Source organism: Cygnus olor, chromosome 1 (genome assembly GCF_009769625.2).
Source record: "Cygnus olor isolate bCygOlo1 chromosome 1, bCygOlo1.pri.v2, whole genome shotgun sequence".
Lineage (NCBI taxonomy): Eukaryota > Metazoa > Chordata > Aves > Anseriformes > Anatidae > Cygnus > Cygnus olor.
This window is the reverse complement of record NC_049169.1, coordinates 205,888,574-205,902,966: the sequence shown is the minus strand read 5'-3', so window position 1 is coordinate 205,902,966 and position 14,393 is coordinate 205,888,574. Positions and strand designations below refer to the sequence as shown.

The 14,393-nt window shown below is 43.7% G+C and overlaps 1 protein-coding gene across 24 annotated transcripts in view; it reads right to left on the bottom strand.

Annotated features, from left to right (window-relative positions):
• The window catches only part of LOC121063731 (serine/threonine-protein kinase PAK 1), a 113,848-nt gene that overhangs the window by 54,978 nt on the left and 44,477 nt on the right, over positions 1-14,393 (bottom strand). For all 24 annotated transcript variants that reach the window (XR_005816171.1, XR_005816172.1, XR_005816173.1 and 21 more), the window contains 7 exons: positions 13,159-13,306; positions 10,982-11,019; positions 8,857-8,973; positions 8,507-8,681; positions 6,044-6,107; positions 5,181-5,229; positions 2,550-2,662 (listed from right to left, as the gene is read on the bottom strand). Coding sequence is in view for 18 of the 24 variants with exons in the window: in XM_040544487.1 (XP_040400421.1) it covers positions 2,550-2,662; positions 5,181-5,229; positions 6,044-6,107; positions 8,507-8,681; positions 8,857-8,973; positions 10,982-11,019; positions 13,159-13,306 (704 nt within the window). In the remaining 6 variants the exon portion in view is untranslated. The remainder of the gene's footprint in view (positions 1-2,549; positions 2,663-5,180; positions 5,230-6,043; positions 6,108-8,506; positions 8,682-8,856; positions 8,974-10,981; positions 11,020-13,158; positions 13,307-14,393) is intronic.

Here is a 14,393-nt window from a genome sequence, read left to right as displayed (position 1 = left end):
GGAGCAGAAAACCCGGCTGAATCCTAAATGCCCCATTTGCACGGTGATGTTTGGGGGCCACTGAGCCAGCCAGACCTCTTAACATCTAGTAAGACCTCGTAACTACTAGGAAGTAGGTAAGAGAGGTAAATGCAGGTAAGAGAGACTGGAAACCTTTGCATAAGGGCAGGAGCTGGGGCAGAGGGATGGGAGGGCTGGTTTATACTGGTGAGCATCTTGCAGCTTCCATTAGGTACTCAGAAGAGGGGGAGTACCTGTCTGTACTGTCAAAAAAGAACCACAAAAAAGGAAACAGGTCCCACAGCAGCCAGCACATCCTTCCCTCTGTGACAGCAGTAGGTGGAAGCCAGCAAGCAGCGCTCAGACACCAGCTTCACTCAGCACTCAGGAAACAAACAGGCATGTTAGGGCAGGCAGGAGGGATGCAGCTCCCCAGCAGCAAGATCCTGCGCTTGCAAAGCCCCACAATAGGCACAAGAACCCCCAGCGTTCACCCTCGCTGCTGTTCTGTCCATTTGCTGCACTCGAACAAAAGCTAATCCCCCTGAAAAAGCCAAGTGAGAGAAAGTCGAGGACAAAAGAAGCGGCTCCCGTTGCTGGAAGTTTAAACAAGACGGCAGGACGTGCAGCTACCCTACAGCTGGGATGTATTGGCTAGACAAGGCATGTGCATGTACACGGGGATGTTCTCTCTAAAGGAAGAACATGCACCTCAAACAGTTTTCCCAAAACAAAGCCTCTGATCAGCCTGGAGAAATACACACTTTCAGCCCGCGTGCAATCCTTAAATGTTTTCTGCTTTGCTCATTTTCCACAGGTAATATCCTTCTGTCCTTTCCAAGAAGAGGGTGCCTGCCCAGCACCACTTTCTCTGCACAAACACACCCCTTCCTCAAAATTTCACGAGCAGGCTTTGTCCTTTTGATAAGGCAGCTCTTTACAACCGTGCTTATAACATGGAACACAGCACCATATAAATTCACCATCACAATGGATGCTGCAGCATTAAAAGTGATTTTTTTTTTTGGCTAAGACATCAGGGGAAGATGTTAAGGGAACAGTTGATAGGCTTTTGATATCCATGCAGAGCAAGCGAGTGTCCAAATACTCTCTCTCCGATTCCCAGAAGAGATTCTGGGTCACATCCCTCCGTTCCATCTTCAGAAGATGAGCTGCCAAGATTAAAGTCTGAAGCTAACCCATCTAGGCACAGTTTTCCCTACAAAAAGCCAAATCTGTAGTTAATCAAGACTGCTTGTTTCTGACGAGTGCAGCAGGCTGGAAACCCTGCTGCAGCTCCACTGGAACCAGCTTTAGCATAAGGCGAATGATTCAGGCTTGACACAATGCATCAGTGTTAAACTGATGCTGAATTCAATTCACCGTGCAACACTTTTGCCCCGTTTAGCTTCCAGCACATCCCAGATCTCCATGCTGACAGCCTGGGACTGTTTTCTGGAAGTCAAACAGGGGAGGTGCAAGCATTTCTTCTGCTTTCAAAGGCAGCTCCCTACCACCACAGAAGCACATTCACCAGTTGTTCCTTCTGAAGCAGACAACCTCCAAAGAGCTGACAACTGCAGCACTGCTGCCATCACCCTTATGCAGAGCCTCAGTATCCCACGGGGAAGAACTCGCAGTCACATTTGTTTGCAGACTTGCTTTTTACTGCCTTGAGCTATACAGCGAACACAGCTTTCGTGGCTGCACGCATTTATCTTAGGAACAGCTTATGCAGTGCAGCAGCCACAGTGCTGATTGTTCCTGCTCTGGTCCTGTCCTAAACCAAGGGATTCAAGAGCAGGTAAGCCATTAGGTGCAGTACTTGCAGAAAGGAGAAGCAGGGATTCAAGGAGTCATCCCACATGGATGTAACACATCTAAGCATGTGTCCAGGTCCACAAAACCCAACTCCAAGCAAAGAATAAGCCCGTTCTCTCTGTCTCCCAAAGGGTTATTCCACACTGTGCCAGCTCTCCTTTCCTCCCTTACACACACCCACAAGAAAGCAGCCTCGCTTAGTTATGTGTCACACGTCCTTCAGCCTTACCACTGCTATGCTACAACACAGAAAACCCCAGTGGACAGCCACAGGGACACGATTACCATCTAAACATTGAAGGGTTACTCCTCTGCAAGCAGAACGTTAGTATTGCTCAGGGAGAAGGAAAGAAGAGGAAGAAGAAAACAAATAACACAGTTCAAGGTATTCCCATTTCTCATTTCCCATTCATCAGGAAGGAAATGCCTTGTTGGGTCAAATTTGGTAGAGCGCCTTGGAAAATGGGGTCCTGACAGCATGCTGCTAATGCCATTGCTGTCAGCATCTCTAAAGAGAGCCTAAATACTCCATTAATGCCAATTCAGACACTTGTTTCTATATCCTAGGAGATGGAGACCACTAAGCAACCCACACCCCAACCTTGCCACATCCATTAAGCAATGCAAGATCATCCTATATCTACATTAAGCTGAGATGGATCACTTAAGACAGTGACAAAAAAGAGTTTTCCAGAGCCCCTTGGTGAACCTTTCAAATCATGACGTACCTGTCCAAGTAGTTGACGATGTTGGGGTTTTTGTTTTCCCTCATTACCAGGATTTCATTGATAATCAGTTCTTTTTTGGGCTGCTGCTGCAAATTCATCTGTTTGATTGCAACCTGCAGGGAAGGAAATGCAAGAAGTAGGGCATTACTACAAGAGTCCCCTAGAAACCTGCCAGTACCAACGTCAATCATTTTAATCCCCCATTGAAATAAAGGGGAAAGCCACTTATTCATCATCGGTTACTCAGCAATTTAGTAATTCCTGCAGCCAGTCCATTTCTACTCTTGCTGGATATTTGATGCCAGAAAAGGACAAGGGGAATTACTGTTTTCATACTGGATCTTTACGTCACTGCTGGACAGCCAACTCTACATTTTTTTTGGCAAGAGAGCAGTGATACCTTTACTCTAGTATGGACTGGTACATCAAAGACTTCTTATTCCCTAAATGATTCTTATTAATTTTATTTTGAATCAGATCCTTCTTTCGGTTTGGATGTTTTTTTTCTTTCTTTTGTTTTTTTTACTCTTGTACTTCTAGAAATCTACAGCAGGGCAGGTGTGCAGGGAGGAGGAGGTAAATAGTATAGCCTACGTCTGGCTCTTCGAAGTGACAATTCTATTTCTTCCCATCACTGCAAGACCTAGGGGGAAAGAAGCACTGATATTTATATAAAAGGCTGAAAATACATGAATTGGATCGCAGTCATACCAAAGAGAAATAGGGGCAGATTCATTAGTTTTGGCCCTGTGATTTAATAGGTTTCTACCTGCCTCATTACACCTATTCCACGTGTATAGGCACAGAAAGCAGTTGGGTACAACATGCTCTTAACTCCTACATTAAACTTAACTCTTCCAACTATCCCCGGTATTTTGTGAGAATACCTGGCCTTCAAAGACAAGACTTCAAACCAGTAAGACTACTCAGCCCAGCTGGAGGCAGCAACATTTTGATAGATATAACAGCCCAACTGGCCTTAGCACACTATTTAGGCAAAGGGAACAAAATGTAATTATGTCTTTACAAAACTGCTACTTGCAGAGAAAGCAGTATAGACTGATGTAGCTCACCAAAGCAAGGACTGAAAGAAACAAACCACAGAGTGCCAACACGGATGGATACAATTAGCATTTTGATAGTATGGCTGGAGACTCTATAGGAAAAGCCCCACACATGAGAAGGCAAGGACAGACAGACACCACGCTGTTCTTCCACGGAATTCACGAGGCTGCCAAACAGTACTTAAATAAGGGAGAAACAAAAGCCCCACGCTGCTCTTTGCACAAGACCAGAGAGGAGAATGAAAGGTGAAGAAGAGAGGGAAGGCATTTGCTGCAGATAAAGAAATTCCAGACCAAGGATACCGAGGGAGCCCCAGTACTTCTGCACTCCTGTTCTAAAGTAGACCCAAAAGCATACTTGATCCTTGGGGTATTCTCCTAATACTGTCATGTGCATTAGAATACAAACTAAACAGCTGTGGTTATACTAAATAGCTATCAGCAGTGAAAATCACAAGGATTCTTAACCCCGGGAGCTGCCCAAGGCTCCTGTGTGTTGCACAATAAAGAAATTTCCTTCTAGTGCTTCTAAAACGTGCCGCCTTTCACTGAGCTCCTGAGCTCGCAGGGTTGGTACCAGCAGCACTTCACGGGAAGGAACAGGTTAACAGGATGCCATAGAGTGATCCCAAACGCAACTTTAAAAATCAAACTAGTATAAGGGGAATCATTTTAAAAGTCAATTGTACTCCAAGGGTTCAAATATTCACAGGGGAGTCTCTGAAGGGGTCCAGAAGGAAAGGAGAAAACCACCACAGGATTTCCTCCTCCTATAAAATTTCTCCTTCCTTCAAAATAAATGCAATGCCCCTTCCTCAGAGGCTGCAATTAAACTGCCCTATTTCTTCAGGAATTGTAAAGGGGGGTGAGGCAGTTTCATCCAAAAGCACAGTCACGAAATTTAGTCACGAAATTTACCGGTGGGAAACCCTGATGTTGTACAAAAGCAAAGCAGAAACGCAGTGCTGCAGACTTCCATAAACATATCTGGAATAATGTATACACTTCACTCTTTAACAATCCTCCATCTAGCAATAATCACTTTCACTGAAGCTGCATATCCATTCCTACTAGTTTATTACCTGGGCATGCAATCTGCACAGCACTTTTCAATATTTAGGAAAAAAAAGACACACTCCTCATCTCTCAATTCTAGGGCAAAAAGCAGGTGGGCAAAGGAACTATTTCTATGCAAATCAACTCATGTAAGCATAGGAAACAAATGAGTAGAAGACACAAAAGAATTTAAATGGGGACAAGAAGAAATATCAGGGATGAAGAGAGAAAGTCGTGCTGAGGAACTATCCGGTCTCAACATTTGCTTCCAGCCTTTGTGGATACAGGAAGATTCTCTACAAATACAAAATGGAAATTAAAACCTGGGAAATAATTTTGTTCAGTTTTCTGCTCAGACCACTCAACTATGCCTTATTAGTAAGGAAATAAATGTCTCTTGAAGAACAAAACGTCACAAAGCCCTGAAAGAATGTCTTTATTCTGCAGCATCAAACCTAACTTTTAGGAGACGATCCAAAATCCACTGAAGAGGTATTCTGGCAGCACTTACCTCCTGTCCTGTAGCTACATCCATTGCTGTGTAAACTGTACCTGAGGCTCTAAACAAAAGGGAGAAAAAAATGAAAAAAAAAAGCTTAGCATCTCACAGCAAGACAGAGCTTAATACACTCCTCTTCCCCCTCGTCTCTGCCAGGTGCTCTCATTCCCATTTCTTGCCACGCAATAATTCCAGTGGTAAACGTAGTCTGAAATACTTCTTAGCCAACTTCACTGTTGGAGCAGAAGCCAGAGAATTTATGGGGCACAAAGCTCCTGGTACAGGACGGTATGGTCATCCACACCCTTGCTGCAATGTAGCACAGGCTGCAGGACTGGGAGCTGATCCCAGCTAAACTGGCATGACTGCACTGCCCTGGCTTGCAGACTGCCCAGCGGGATTACAGAGCAGACAGGATCAGCTGAAGTAAAGAAATGTGGCATTTGTAGTGAAGGAAACAGGAGTTTGAGCCTCAGCACAAGTGTCTCTCAATGATTTGCCTCTCCCCCAACTCCTACTTACCCTCCACCCTGCTGAGAGAACCCCAAACCAGCATCGAGGAGAGTTAACTCAGCAAGCAAATCTGTGATTTGAAGATCGTCTCGCATGCTGAAAATAAGCAGCTCCTTCCCTGCCTACAGCTATATTTAGCAACCCGATCATCTAATGACATATTTTCTTTTGTTAAAACACAATTGCACAAAATAACCCAGTCGCTGTGACTCAAAACTTTGCTGGGAAGGGGAGAAGAGCTGGGGTGGGGGTGGGGGAATACAAAAAATCCTCATCAGCTTTTCCAGCAAACTAACTTAGCCCAGTTTCAATGATTCCTTCCATAAGGAAAGGTACAGGACAGAAATGAAGCATGTACCAACCCTTGCCCAATCTTCTCAAAGCGTGTGTACTTCTTTTTTGGATCACCGACGCTCACGATACTTCCTACAACAAAAAAAAAAGAAAAGAAAAAGATTTTAGAAGTACTTTTTCACACAACTACACCATTACAATTTCTGGCAGGAAAAAAAATATTTACTGTTTTTTCATACCAGCACAAATCTTGCCATTATTTACCTGATGACTGGGCTGGCCTGGGCAGTGCTCAGCTCCTCTATTAGGAGCCCAAAAACTAGGGAAGGGGCAGCAGCTTACAGCAGCAGTTGCCATGCGACTGCAGCCCTGGTTTTAGAGAGCACCCTGAGGCAATCTCAGCCCATTTTCCCCGACATGTCCGTTCAGCTGAAACAAAGTCTATTACTGCATCCCTCTGAGGAAAAGCACTTTGCTCAGGGCTCTGCGAGGTGGTGAGGGGCTGCTCAGGCTCGAGGTGGGTTTGGCAGCCATGAAGAACACAACCCAAAGTTTTCTGGAAAAACTTTCTTTTTTTCATGAAAAAAAAAATCATGAATCATGAAAAATCATGAATCATGAAAATCATACGGACCTCACAGCTCCCTGAAGACACTGACTGACATCCACAACGCCCCCACAGCTGGAGAATCACAGCCTTTGGGCTGAGGAAATCGGCACAGAGCTCAGCTGGGTGCAAGTCTCCCCTATAACGGCACCGGGGTGGCTAATAGGATCAAGGGATGCAGATCTGCCTCCGAGGCGGTGTTTGCAAGTTGCTCCAGCAGCCAACACGCGGTGCTGCTTTCACCAGCGCCTAGGCCTGAGCCTAAACAGATGCATATTGGCAAGGAAACTGCTCGTGGTCATTTCGCCAAGAAATCCAGTAGCAAGCAGAGTAAGAGCAGGCTATTTTCAGCCACCGGTGGCCAGCAGCCAAGCCCACAATGTTCAGGGCAGACAGAGGTAAGAGAGGGGAATATGGTTCGTGTTTGGGGAAGAGGGTGGGAAGAAAAATCCGACTCTATGCACCCCACTGCACAACTGCTGAAGCAATGCTGTCTGCCCTAAGGACAAACATTTCTGGACAAATATTCGTAAACTTTCCCTGGAAGCCTAACGCAGGCTGCAGGTTGTGACTGCAAGAGGTAAATGTTTGCACAAGGCAGTCACAAGAGGCAGCTGTCGGTCGTGCCCTGTTTAATCCTCTCAGTTTGTAAAAGGGGGTAATGTTTCCTGCCTCCCAAAAAGCCAGGCGAAGATTCATTAATGTTTGCACTAATGCTGTATTGTTGCTAAAAGGTAGGGATTACAGAAGTGAACGTATTTGCATTAAAATAGTTCCTTTTCCCTGCCACAGTCCCTGCTTGCCCTACCTGGTCACAAAATGGCTCAAATCATTAACGGTATAAAGGTGCTGATAAATCAGCTAGTGAGGGAAGTTGCTGTTTTGAACCAGTGAGTCTTGAAAGTGCAGGTTTTCAGATAGCAATCATTTTTAGTTTGCATGCCATCTATTCAATTTAGGGTTTTCTTCGTAGGAATGAGGCACCCACGTGCCATTTTACTTTTTTAAGTTATACCCTCAGATTCAGTTTCCCTTGACCCATGTATTCGTCTTTGCTTCATAAAATAATGACCTTTAGGAGGTAAACTCTCAACAGAGGAGAGTAATCTGACCTTAGAGGTGCTATCACAATTTACATAAACTGACGAGCAAGGCATATATTTAATTAACACGGGATTAACAGATCAAAGAATGAGAAATGCTCTACTCTGATAAAAGCTGGCCCATGCTGAGGACAGCAATCAATTGCCCAGAAGAACTTGTTCAGCTGTCAAATACTACCACAACATATCCCAATAATGCCAGGCAGTTGAGGAACACTTTAAATAAAATCCATGAACTGAAGGTCAGGACTGTTAAAGAAACTAGGACACAACAGAAAGACAAGGTAAGCCTTGAATTTTTCTCAGAAACACCCACTAATTTGAGTTATTTACTAGGTACCCACACAATGTCAGGGCACTTAAAAATAACCAAGTCATTTAATGTCACAATATCATGGACGGTGAACTTGGGGTTGCATTAATTTTCTCTCCATCTTTTAGCCACAGTAAGAAGCTCTGCTCACCTTAGGTCTGATGTCACATTTCAATAAAATCATCCAAGCACCAGAGCTATGGAATATCAAGAGGTGGAACAGTCCCAGACTTCATGGTTAAGGAGATGTTACATATTCAGGGCTCGTTTTAGAGTCTGAGGATCTGTAACTCCCAGGGTACTTCAGCTGACAGCACAGGTGCTCAGCTTACATTTATTCTCCCCCCCCTATATATCTGCCCCCAATTTTGGGGCACAGTCACAGGGCAAAGTCTTCAGTAAGGGATCTCAAAACGGCAACGTCAAAACACCTCAACTTATTAAAGTTTTAAGATATCATTACAGCAAGACCTCGGATTTCAGGAAAAAAAAAATCAAAAGGACATACTTAATTTTTCCAGGATCTCTTCATCTGACATTTTTGGCTTTTTCTTTTGCTTCTCTGTGTTCCTGACCAGCAAGTCAGGTGCCGTTGTGCTGTTTTCCGAGGGAGAAGGAATAGGAGAGGTGGCCGCATCTCTGGTAGGAGGAGGAAGAGGGTCTATCACAGAGCGGGTGTATATCTAATTTTGTTGAATAAAAATATGCATATTAAAACAAAGCAGATCATCATCACTTAAAAACAATTCTATCCATCTTTTTTTTTTTCCTGCATTTCTAAACCTACAGTGCTAACAGCTAACTCCAAGACCTGACTGTGACTGCAGCAGGGGTGCTGAAGGAGATATTACTACTCACGGATTTTGTGTGTTCAGGTCGTGGAGCTATCACAGGGGGTGGAGCTGCATCATCTTCATCATCTTCGTCTTCAGACACTGAGGGCACTGCAGGGGTCTCAGACACGGCTTTCACATTCTGCATGTGGTTACACAAATAGCAAAAATAAAAACCCGATTGCTTGGTATAAACAAATCACAAATGTTGAGTTAAGCTCCTAACGGAGAGTGCCTTGAAGCAAGCACAGAAGAATAATAATCAGAACGGGTTAGACAGTTACAGTATCTTAAAAATCCAAACCCCAAAGGTCCTGAGCCTGCGTTGGAAATATTTAGATGTCCAGTTCAACAACTGTTCAGACAGAGCTGTCATCTGCTTGTCTGATCCCCATCCTCCTCCCTGGGACTTAAGACCCCCCTGGGCTCTCACATTGCCTTCCTGACACCCACACGACAAACCCAGCAACTCTGGGCTGCTGTGAGGACAACATCTGAGTTCGGATGTAGCTGTCCCTATTTATATTGCCTCTTCTTTACTTTTTCCCTTGCTGCTTGCTCCAAACCCTTATCATGCAGATCAGAGATTTCGGACTCGAGTGATTTAATTTACATCAAAATTCAAATGTTTTTACTAAAAGTTGGGAGGTCAAGTTGACATCAGCTTTGGTATTAAGACTCAGAACTAAGTAATGAGATATTTTGGAAGCAGAATCTGATAAAATCTTTCAAAATCCCTTTGAAAACTACACTCTAAAGGAAAATATTATGTAAAATAGGAATGATGAATTTTTATAAAAAGTTTTCTAAGTGATTAAAAAAAGAATTATCTCGATTTTTTTTGCAACACTGTTATTGGAACTGAAAGCTACTCATAACATTTAAAATTTGACTCTGGATTCGAAGTTCATGGCATCCTTTACACTATAAACATTTCAAAATAAACTTGGCAAGCCCCTCAACCCACTAGACCAGTTCTGCTTGTACTCCTGCTTCCAGTTTGTTTACCATCAGTTCCCTAAAAGTGGCAGCAGAAAAAGACTTCTTAAAGTACTGCAATAAAGCTCTCTGAAATAAGGCAGGGGAAAAGGTAAAGTTTCAATGAATATTTTTGAAGTCATCAGCATCCTGACATATATTTGTTAAAGCTTAGTCTATTAAAAACAACTACAAAAAAAAAAAAAGCCTACATACTGGTAATTTCACAAATCTCTCTAAAATTAAAGGTTACCCAGCATCTTTCAAAAAACACCAGTCTACTGAGGTAGCTCGATGACTCCTGCTTTTTCCAGGATTTATTTTAATATCTAATTGTCTCAGACATTCTAGGCTCCTGAAGACTGATGCCCAATGAGATGTGATAATGAACGACAAAAAACGTTTTCCTTTTCTTTTAGCAGAATCCGAAACGGTCAGATAGGAATACGCTGCCTCCAGAAGCGAGCAATACGTGCCAGCTCCCGATAACGTCATAGCAGTGAGAAAGTAAGAGATGAGGGAATTGGGGGGTTTTATGAATCACCTAAAATAGAAAGTTTTGTTTATTCTCTCTCTCTCGCAGACATACACAAACATTACAGAGCTTTTCAGCTCTGTCTCCTAGCAAAGTCAACAGGAGCGGTGCCTGTCCTGGTGAGGACAGAGTAAAGGTCAAACAGAGAGGAGAACATTTGATTTCCTTTTCTGCTGAGATTAGGTTGGTTAATCAACAGTGCTTCAATCAAACCTCGCAGGTTAGTAATTAAACTGTGCTAGATCACAGATGTTTATAGAGCCATATAAAACCTGAAAGCAAAGTGTTTATGATTTTCTAGATTACCACACCCCAAAGAAACAGATCAAGAAACAGATCATTTTCTATAAAAATAACGTTATTTCCAGTCTTTAATTCACTAATTTCTATTTACTATTTCACTAATAAAGCCTCTTAATTTCTACTTGACTCTCCCGCTGTTAATGAAAAAATGTGCAAGCAGCATGCCCTTTGAGGATAATTTACCTGTTTTTATAAATGTACTCTCCATATAGATACATATAGTTCAGATTTTAAGATGATCTTAAAACACTAAGCAAACTAAAAGTTTATGTGTAGCTAAGAATATTCTATGCAAGTTTTAAAGTCTCATGCAAGGGATGATACGAAGGCTTACCAGCGTATTTGATGAATTGTAATCCTCCGCCAATTTATCTGAAAGAGAGACACACTAATGCAGTTATAAACGAACTGTAAATGCAGTAGCACTGGGGAGAGGAAAAAGGGACAAGCTCCTTTTGGAAGGGGCAGGAAAAATGGCTCCTCCCAAGTCCAGGCATCATCTTGCATAATTTGAAGCACTTTGGAAAGGGCAACTGCCGTAGATTCTTTTTTTTTTTTTTTTTTTTTTTTTTTTTACAGAGAACAGAAAAAGAAGTAGATATTCCTCTTGGGGAATATCTCTTTCTCCATGATCTACACAGGCAGTAGATGTAACTAGACTCCTAACCCCAGGTGAAAAAAAAAAACACAACAGAATTTGACAGAACAAACTTAACAAGCAAGCCCGACACTCAGGTAAGATGCAGACAACAGACAAGGGAAGGAATTTTTCATTTGGGCAGAAATCCGATCTTCTCCTTTCCAGGCAGAGACTAAACTCCATGGCCAGTTTTTTATTAATTTTTTTTTTTAAACCTAAAATTCCACAAGCATCCATTGTGCCTCTGCCCAGCGTTAAGAAGATGCTGGGATCAAACCCACAGGCAATCCTTCCACATGATGCCCAAGCTGCAAGGTGCTCTCCAAACATCCTGAGAAAAAAAAATCAGGCCCCAAGAGAGGCATCATTTTCTATCAAAAGAAAAGGGCATGAGGCACGGTGACCCTTTGGGACTGAAGGATCAGTGCTGTAACCCAGGCAGACACAGGGTTTTCCTGCAAGGTTACAACAGCAGTGGAGGAAAGTTTGTGTTCAAGCTGACAAGAAACAAGGGCCTCTTAGGAAGCTCCTTCTGTTAGGACTTGTCATTAAATGCCTCCAGATTCCTCCTGCACTCATAGCACATTTGAAAAAGGATGTCTCAAGTCTCTCATGACCACCCTATCCCTCATTCCTTATCTTGGGATACGGCAATGAGAATCACGGCTTGTAGCATCTCTCAGGAAGACTAGCCCAGAAACAAGATTAACTATTTAAAATCCATTTAAGAGAACAGGCAGCTATTTTCCAAGGTTTCCACCATTTTGGGGTTGTTCTCCTAGAGAGACCTTTAAGCTGGATCTCATTCAGTGTCCCTGCACCCACAGGCACTTTTGTGGAGGAAGTAAGGTGCAAAGGAACTCCCCAGACCAAGCTCACACTTGGCAGAAAAGGGAGTAGGGGTTACAAACTTCTGTAGACAAGTGCAGGGGCCTCAAATCCCTGCTGCAGGAAGCTGGAATTTCCCTGAGCAACACCTGGGAATGAATAATGTCACCTATCCACGTGCAAAAAACATTTTCAGTTGACTTGGAAAATCTGCTGTGCTAAATCACCAGCTGAGGCACTAGCCTGAGACCTGCGAGAGGTTCAGACCCAGCCACCAAAACGTCCTGCAATAGCAAGCAAGGACCCCACGAATCCACTGGTGGGCTTCTTGTTTGGCTATCCACGCATGTATGTGGCAGAATTGTGCTTTTATCCCTGCCTGGAGTCTTCCTAAGTACTACCTGTTCTGGTGACACGGCACTATCCCCTTTAAAGAACCAAAGCAGGGCTTGAGGTTTAGAAAGGGAAGGAGTTAGAATTAATTGAAAGGGAAAAGGAATGACGGCTGCAGGAATTCTCCAGTAGGCAGGTAATCCATACAAAGAAGGCATAAAATCTTGGCAGCTGGGATGTGTAGAGGAATCCGGCCAGCAGTTATCAAGCACCTAGCAGCTGAGTGGTATTCCTCAATCACAGCACACAGGAGAGGAGAAACTCGCACCCCAAGCACCCATGAAGCAACATCACAGCCAGCCAAAAACTGAAGTTCCTACAGAGTTTAGCTGCCTGTTTTCTCCAGGGATTTTCATCCAGGGAATCCAACGTCAACAATCCAGGTTCTGCCTTCCAGATGCGGGCCTTAGAAAACCTACATGTTTTGGGATTCACCCTGTTCACTGACCTCCTCTTTTACAGCTCAGCTGGGCATCAGCGTTAACAGAATAGCATTTTAAAGGGAGACGAGTTTTTGGGCAGCCAGAGAATTTCACTCACATTTTCCATGAAAAGACAGACCTATTTGTTGATTAAACAAAAGAAAGCCCCCTATCCAGTGACTAATGGAAAGCTGGACAAAGCAGCCATGGAAGATGATCACCACATACCTGTGAAACTCATGTACTTCTGGCTGCTAGAAGTCTTCTTGGAGTTGTAAAACTCCAGCACGTCCAGCACCGCCTGGGGGTTCTTCTTCTGCTCCAGCTTGGTGATGTTGGAAGTCTGCAGTAAGCGCGCCCACTGCTCCGGCATTCCCTGTGGGGACAGGCACCTCGTTAGCCCACCGGCAGCCTACCGTGCTTCACAGCACACGTACCTGCTGCAGCACTTCTGTCACCCTCTTCCTGGGGTTACTCGATACTGAAAAGGAAATGGGGAGGAAAGAAGAGAGAAGAGGAAGAGAAACAGCAGGTTTCACAAAGACTGAAAGGAGCAGACCCAATGGTGCAGCTCAGGTAGAGTCTCAAGCAAGAAAATCTTTATGCACAAACATATACATATTTACACGCATCCAAGAAAGACTACAGAAGTAATGTACAGCGTAAAGCGTCTCGTACAATGGGCAAGCAAAATTCATTTGGGCCTTCGTGTAGCGCTAGCATTCTTTGGTAATAGAGGTTTGGTGTATGTTGTAACCAGAACTGGGACAGCACAGACGTTAACCTGGCATACAGAGCTCATAATTTCATTACAGGGACATCATTTCAACCACAAAATAAATACATTTGGAGTACAGCCTGGCTTGGGACTTTCAGCAGCAGCAAGAACAAGTGTTTGAGTCAACACAGTGGTAAGTGACGGGGTCCTCTACCAATAAAGTTACCCTCGCTGTTCTAAAGGGTTGCTGGATACACCACCCCGAGGTGATGCCTCACTGGCACATCCAGGTTAACTCGGGCAAGTCTAGAAGCTGACGTGCAAAACACAACTGTAGACACAATTCAGTCTAGGAGAGCAAAATGCCTTCAAAATATATCTATATTACTCACAGCCAAAATAGCTTGCCTGTGAACAACTGCCTCTGCTATTAAATCCTATCTTGCAATCAAATTAAGAAGAGTGTGACGAAATACAGCTCTGTCTTCCTTCTATTTTGCATGTCAATAAAAAAAAAAGGCATAAAAGTTTCTGCCATTTAGCCTTAGGACAAACATGCACGTTCTGGCACAAACAGGTACGCACAGTTGTGTGTGTCCTAAAGGGGAGCTCTCAGAGCTCCATTTGGAGGACACAGACTATGCTGTAGACCTAATCCAGCTCCAGAAGAGGAAGGGAGGGGAAGGGAGGAGAGAGATACCATATTTTGCTGTCCGCATCAGCCAAAAAACAGGAAAGGCAAAGT